A 7,500-nucleotide genomic window follows, 5' to 3' on the forward strand; every position below is an offset into this window, starting at 1 on the left:
AACGGAAAAGACTCGCAACGAGTGCACAAACCTTTTGGGAGTGTGATTTGACTCAATTTGCGCATAGAAAGGGGCTCTAGCATTATTCCCTTCGATAAACTAGTGTTAAATGTAACATGCGACAGCAGTAACTTAGAGCGGCGGCTCCAGGGTGGACGCCATGTCCATGCTGCGCAGCGCATTCCTGCCCAATGTGAGCAGCGCCGCAGGTTTTACGTAAAATTGAAAATAATGAGGAAATGAGGTTAACCGTTTGTGTGGCACACGGTGATAGAGGGAAATGGACACCGCCATCTTATAGAGCGGAAGAAATAGTAAAATATATCATAGGTTAAGCTACAGCGGGCTCTTATGCACCTATTAATGACGAATATGTAGCTTGCTCTTCAGGCTCATGTGCGTTCCTTCGCGGCAGACATACGAGCCGCATGCTCGGGATATTGGCTATTTTTGTGTAATCAAGATTTATTGCTTTTGTATTGTGATGCAACCAGACAAAAAGTAAGCCCAGATTTAACCGCACAATAGTAGACCGTAATTATATTGGTGAAACATGCGTCTTTTTTCCGTAGAGTTTAAACAAACACAACTTAAAGCTTTTGTTAGTTGTTTTGATATGTTTTGCTGTGTAAATCATGCAAATATTTCCCTCAAATAATGCGAAACCTTCGCTTAAGCAACTCTGACGTCGGGAAGTACAAGTAATGTCACTGCTCAAGCAGTCAGATTCGACGGAGAACAACAGCATTACAGAGCTAAACATCGAAGGAATTGTCCATTCCAAAAAAAATTGTTTCGAAAGGAGCAGGCTGGCAGAATCTGAAATTTTACCCACTAATTATACCAGGGATCAACTGGGTGAGAACAAAAAAATGTAGTTTTGGAAAGGTTGGAAATGTAACTCCATACTATTTATCGGGTAAAAAGAATAATTTTCCAATAGCTTTCGTTGGGTTTCAAACAAATCTAGCACTAAATTCATTCGCAAAGGAAGCACAACTAAAATATTGGTCTCTATAGCTGGGGAAGGTATGATACATATCAGGGAATTTGGGGGGTGATTACAAGAAATTTTGGTAGAATACTTGCAAGAATAGTATATTAACACATTTCCTGGTTGTATACCAATAGAGTATTTTTCTTGCACCGGGAATATTACATTTTTTCCATGTGCGGAAAATATCATTTTGTCTACATTTGCGGGGACGGGTCTGTGGACGGATGATGAAACCAGTGCGCTGAAAGGTTAAAAGAATTCTATGCTCGGAAGAGGATTTGAAAAAAGAACTAAGCTTGCGCGCAAAGTTACCCGAGAACTACTTTCGCGTGGACAGAATTTGACCAAATAATTTTTGCGACCAAACTCTACAGTCTGGGTTTTATAGGGGCTCCACTATTTCAGGGGGATGGGCTGCCACTTTCACACCCCCCACCTGGTCTACAAAATTTTTACCTTAGACGTTCTGGCAGGATAGACCCCAAGCAAACCAGGTATCTAACGTGTTTTCAGTAGATGTAGGGGGCATGTTCCCCTTATGTTCCGGCAGAAGAGAGCCCAGACCCAGGAACAGTTTTAACCACATCTTACCCTTAGCCTTATCTCCAGACTGGCCAAGCTGCGGGTGTCTGGGATTGTTGGGGTATTCCAGGCCATTGTTGGCAGGAATTGCGATTGCTCACAGTAAAGTTACACTGCATTCTTCATTTTGTTTTTGGGACTCTTTTCCGTGCTCCACAAACCCACTCGTGTCTGTCTTTTCTGGGTAAATCTAAGTAAGACATTTCACACGGGAGAAATAGTGGAATCAAAAGTGAAAATTTTTTAAAAATGCAAAATCAGAGTCCAGCGCCGCTGTAAAATGCTCAACGAAATTTGTTAACCTAACCTAACTTAACCCAGGCACCCTTCCCGGGGGTATTTCCCTCTCAGGGGCAAGCCCACGGACCCCCTTCGCCATACATTTCAGAAAGCTCACAGTATTGTTTACAATCGTGACGGTTCGAGACAACGAGGTCTGTGGACTCTTAGAGAGGCAACCATTGAATTTGAATTATTGCACAACCAGTGAGGTCTCCACAACTTCTCCGACTTGTAGGTACACTAGTCGGTAATTTAATTATACTTTCCTCGGTATATATAGTGCGGCTGTCTTAATTAGTATTGCCCTTTTCAGTAATAACACGGTGTCTTATAGTGCAGGCATTGTACTTCCACTAGAAGTTTACCATGATCTTGCTAATTATTTTTATTTCACAGTAAATATGAGGCTGCAGTAGCTGCACCTATCTGGGTAATTGTTACAGACTATGACAAACCCTCACAGAGACCAAGTTCCAAAGGGAGGGGGGGGGTAAGGGGTATAATTGAGTTCACGAAGCTCCAAAGCAGTGGTGGGATGGCACGATGTCAATATCAACCTGTAAATGTCGAAAGAAACTAAATACCATTTAAACATTGTTAAAAAGTTTAATTATCTGAAAGACTAGTCAAACTTTGTCCGACGGGCAACAAATGAAATACCCTAAAGTAAAGAAGCACAACACAATGCGTACAAAATTGATATCCAATACACAACAAAATTTTCAAGAATACAACAAAATGTGGTTATCATGCGAACCAAAATGAAAACATAATGTATCCAATTAACCCCCCCCCCCCTAAATGAATATGTAATCAAATCAGCAGTTGCTGTCACATTTCGGCATTTAATTGCCCATAATATGAGGCCATGCGACTGGCATGTTTCTCCCAAAAGTGCCCATACCTACCATAAGAATTAATTTTTAATAACACTATTTATCCATTATGAAAAAAGTTACTTTTTTTTTTTCATTGTCTTGAAAACATAAATATGAATATAAAATAAACATTTAAATAAATAACTTAACTTACCCCATGTCACACTGCACACAGAAATTACCAGGTCCATCCAAGTCAAGAGCTTACCAGAAAGTGTTCAAGTAATGAACATTGTGTATTGTTCTGACATGGGAAGCCATTAATGTAAAGAGGCAGTTACATTATTACATTGTTAACAGTGAATCAGGGTTATGATAACAAAATTATAAATCATAAAATATCTACCTAAGAAAGAAGAATACTTGTAATGTATAAGCATAAGAGGAATAGAGGAAATGTTAATAGAAATATGATTAAACAATGGATTTAAAAATTAGTAATCAGTAATGTTTCCATGTTGGTTGAAAGTAGTGCACAGAAAACGTGACATTTATAGAAAATGAGAGACGTATAGAAAACAAGTTTATAGAAAATGTAAACATAAACAAGGAACTCTGGCTGTGTAAGGGTGTAGTGGACTTAGTCTCTCACTATAATTTTTTGTCTTTTAATGGTAAATATGAGGGCTCTGCAGCTCAAACTATGTTCTATCCCACTCTATTTCTTCCGCTCTATAGAATGGCGGTGTCCATTTCCCTCTATCTACGCGAGTCAGGGTCTTTAACGTATATCCCTTACTCTGTGCATCGCTCTCAGTAACATTAACTGGAAATTTGGATTATTGAATTAATTTTATTGCATAGGGGCTTGGTGAGTGCATTCCTACTATAGAGAATTACCATGAAATATGACAATAAGGGCAAAGCTCCAGAGTTAAGGTATAGTTTGTTTCATACAGCCATATGGCAAACTTTACCTGTCAAGGATAGAATACCAGATATTAAGACATTTCAATGTTATTTTCTTCTCAAGTTGGTAATAGAAAGGTTGCACAACACACAATGGCCACACTAAGATAGGGAAAATCAAAAGACTGCTATAAAGAAAGGGAAAAACTACACTGTAATACATAAAGATTTTAGTTTCACACAGCCATCCAATCATGCAATTATTATTCCAGGTAATCTCTACAGTAAGGAGACCCAAAGCTAGAATAATGAAATACAATGGGAATTAGGGGCAAAACCCTGGCTTAAGGTGTTTGGTTCATATGGCAATACATTAGACAATGTAATAACTTATTCCGTGTATAGTAGTATTGATAGTGATGTATTTCATTTGATCTGTGATATGCTGCAGATATTTTTGTCATTTAGTTTGTATGGAGATGAGTGTGGATTCCTAGAAGTGCCCTAGAAGTGGTTGTTTGGAGGAATAGGGACTTGGTCTTATAGTGGTGCATTCATTTTGTAGACAGTGAATGTGTGTGTGTGTATTTGTTTTGGGTTTGTAAGTATCACCATGTATTGTATTGTTTGTTGTATTCATGTGCTTGTGATCATTTGGCTAGATTAGGTATAAACAGGATATGATTATAATGAGTTATTCTTTAAACATTTGCTTTATTGATTTTTTTTTTTTTTTTTTTTCCTTTTCAGAAATGGGAAAGGGATTTGGTGAGCTTGCCCATGTCAGAGGCATCATCAAATACTCTCTGTCTCCCTTTGAACAGAGAGCATTTGCTGGAGCCATCAAATATGGTGTTCCAAATTTGTTCAGGAGGTTCCGTGGACAGGTGCTTCGTGTTGCTCCTCGTAAGTAATTTCTTGTGCATCATCCATCCTCCATCATCATGGTCATCAGTCATCATCAGTCCCTCCTCCTCCCTGCCTCGTACATTTGTCAAATGTCTTGTAAACTTTTATCTACTTTTTTATTTTGTATATAGACACAGACAGTTTTTTAAAAAATGAACAAATGATAAAGTAAATGAAAATAGTGTGTGTACTAGTTTATTTTATCACTTTGGTTTACTTCATTTTTTCCCTTCCAAGCATTCTTTTTATTCATTCCATAGAGCTGGAAAAATGTGATATTCACTGCAGTAATTTTCTTTTTTTTTATGTATGTATAGATGAATTCACAAGTGCTTAGTCACCAAGGAGTCCATTAGCAGTCTAGGTGCCCTCACCTGATCCCCCCCCTCCTTTTTTTTTCTAATGCTATTAATGTTGATACTGTTATTATTAATGATATTATAATCGTCACTGTTATTCACAATACTAATGGCAGTGTTAAGTAAAATGAAATATTTCTGGAAATCAGAGAAAAGGGTAAACAGGTGAGATAGGTCAGACTTGTGATTGACTCTGATTACTAAGTACTTGTGTTACCATCTATGTGTAAATACAATTGATAAAAGAGTCTCGCTGTAGACATCATTATAATTTAGCAAGTAATTTTCAGATATTGTATTAGGTATATAATATGTACTCCTACCTTCCTATCTTATTTTCTTATTTGCAGCATTCATCATTGGCTACATGGTCTACCAGACTGTGGAAGGAAGACACACCCAGCTAATGAGGAAGAATCCTTCTGACTTTGAAAATGACGAATAATTTATATCTGTAAATATGGAAGTTGTGGTTGTAAACCTCTTTTGGATTGATGTTAAAAACAAAAATGTTAATAGAGAAAACATGACCAATTATCTTGAAATTATTCTAAAGTGCACATCTTAATACCACACTTCTTTAATGTAAATATCCATTAACCAATAAATAATTTTGTAACCATTGCAGTTTTATTTATATGTTGTAGGTATGAATTATAGAGGATGATGTTTTTTCATGTACACATAACCGGGACATGATATTGAATGCTGTTTAGCAATACTGAATGTTTTTATTCAAGGTGGTATAAATACTTCAATTTTCTGTAGTACCTAAAAGTATTTCATTGCATCCAGAAATGTCCAATTCAATTGCAAAATGTTAGATTTCATTTTTCCTTCAGTTGTGTGATTTTTTTAATTTTTCTTATACATGAAATGATAATATACAAATAGTTGTATAAGACCACAATCTTAAAATGAATTTAGAGTTGACAAAATATGTTGGTATAAAAATAAAGTTAAAATGTGAATTGCCTTTGTACTACATGTTAGCACACAAAAAATAACAAGTTTAGGAAATGTATTCAGTAGGCTCTCATTTCTACAAAGAAAAGCCTTAACACTTCATGATCACTGAAAATTTGAGTGTTACTGAAACAAAGACATGTGCATCCTTTTTAAATTTTCTTTCACTGTTGCATCTGAATAACAAACCAAATTGTCCTGTATCATATTCCTGTATTATTGTCAAGGAAGATTCTTAGAGGTCTGAAGAAATATCGCCTGTATGTGTCAGTATAAAGTCCTCGAGTTGTCTTTTGAAGTAAAGCATATGTTCATCATTCTGCAGGAAAAAAGACAAATGTTAAGTCTGAAAAACTTCCATGTAGTGATACTGTACAGGATACAAAAGCTATCCTAATATTTCTACAGTTCCCACATTGACTAGCTCTCCCAGTGGCTTCATCTGGCTGTTTTTTTTTAAAGTTAGTTATATATCAAATCTAAAGATTTCTTATCTTAATATTATGATCCATATTCAGAATTTCACATACACATGCTATGTAACATAACATCACAAACAAAACATGTGGATCAACAAAATTATTTGATATTCTACACATTCTGGGTATTCTGTTCTGTAATAGACTGAGCTGGGGTACCTGACACGAGAAAGACCAGAAGTGGGATAGGCAAACTAGGATTGGGATATACTGCTTATCAAACCCTGCTTAATCCAAACATGTTAGAGATTAGTGCACCTTCCGTCCCAATATGGAGTGGAGATCACAGTGAGTTGGGAGATGAGGTGTGGGCTTCACCTGCAGGAGAGAATATCCAGAGTGAGCTGCCAGGGCCTCCTCACTAAGCATCACAGCTGCAACAGCATCCCAACTTTCTACTGTCTTGCGCAAGGCTAAGCGAGCATGACAAGATGCTACTTTAGCCCTTTAGGAGGAATACAAACTTAAAAAAAAACTGTGATGGTGAATTGTCTTATTATTGAATATACTATGGACTCAACTCTGAACATAAAGAAAAGATAAAACTTGTAATAACTTACAGTGTGTGTATGGCTGTGATAGGCACCGAAGCACCTTGTACGCAGTCGCCTCTAAGTCTTCTAGTGGCTACATAGTATCCGCGGATTAACTTTTCTGCCTCCAGGCTGAATTCTACATCAAGACTTCGTGCTATGGAAAGAAACTGGAACAGACAATCAATATTTTTTTTTAGAAGAATATAAGGGAGGGTTTCTTTGTATTACGTTACCACAAGCTGAAACAGTTACACAGTTTTACAGACAATAATCAACATTCCCCCAAACTAAGGGCTAAGCACTCGACCCAGCCAATTTAGGCATGGTCATTACTTCCTTTTTTCCTTTCTTTTTATTCTTTAGTGTCTTCTGTCCACTTCCTAAGTTTTAAGAGCTATGCTGAAAGGATAAAATGCCGGCTTTGTTTCATGGCAATTCGTTGGTTAATCGTTTGGCCCATACCATTGAGGATACCTCCTCAACCTCTACAAACCTTTTAGGTACTCTTTTTAGCCCAGTCATGTGGGATCATTTCTTTGTGATTGCAACCCTTTACGTTGACAATATCCTCTTCTAGAAATGTCTCCAAAAAAAGTAGGCAAATATTCCTTCCACAGCCGTTCCGATCGTGAAAGTTACATCTTAGTCCCAAGTTCGTGCATT

General features: G+C 37.1%; 2 protein-coding genes across 5 annotated transcripts in view; one reads left to right on the plus strand and one right to left on the minus strand.

Moving 5' to 3' along the window:
• Positions 1-5,476, plus strand: part of UQCR-Q (Ubiquinol-cytochrome c reductase ubiquinone-binding protein) — a 7,679-nt gene extending 2,203 nt beyond the window's left edge. The window contains exons 2-3 of the mRNA XM_027373244.2: positions 4,339-4,494; positions 5,207-5,476. Of these exons, the coding sequence (XP_027229045.1) occupies positions 4,341-4,494; positions 5,207-5,301 (249 nt within the window). The 5' untranslated portion in view covers positions 4,339-4,340 and the 3' untranslated portion in view covers positions 5,302-5,476. The remainder of the gene's footprint in view (positions 1-4,338; positions 4,495-5,206) is intronic.
• Positions 5,477-6,003: 527 nt separating this feature from the next.
• The window catches only part of LOC113820862 (minichromosome maintenance domain-containing protein 2), a 9,683-nt gene continuing 8,186 nt past the window's right edge, over positions 6,004-7,500 (minus strand). For 2 of the 4 annotated variants that reach the window (XM_027373242.2, XM_070131178.1), the window contains exons 12-14: positions 6,862-7,004; positions 6,560-6,746; positions 6,004-6,141 (exon numbers count right to left, since the gene is read on the minus strand). In XM_027373242.2, coding sequence (XP_027229043.1) covers positions 6,058-6,141; positions 6,560-6,746; positions 6,862-7,004 — 414 coding nt within the window. In that variant the 3' untranslated portion in view covers positions 6,004-6,057. The remainder of the gene's footprint in view (positions 6,142-6,559; positions 6,747-6,861; positions 7,005-7,500) is intronic. The other 2 variants (XR_011399133.1, XM_070131192.1) reach the window with 2 other exon arrangements.

Source organism: Penaeus vannamei, chromosome 2 (assembly GCF_042767895.1).
Source record: "Penaeus vannamei isolate JL-2024 chromosome 2, ASM4276789v1, whole genome shotgun sequence".
In the NCBI taxonomy this organism is placed as follows: domain Eukaryota; kingdom Metazoa; phylum Arthropoda; class Malacostraca; order Decapoda; family Penaeidae; genus Penaeus; species Penaeus vannamei.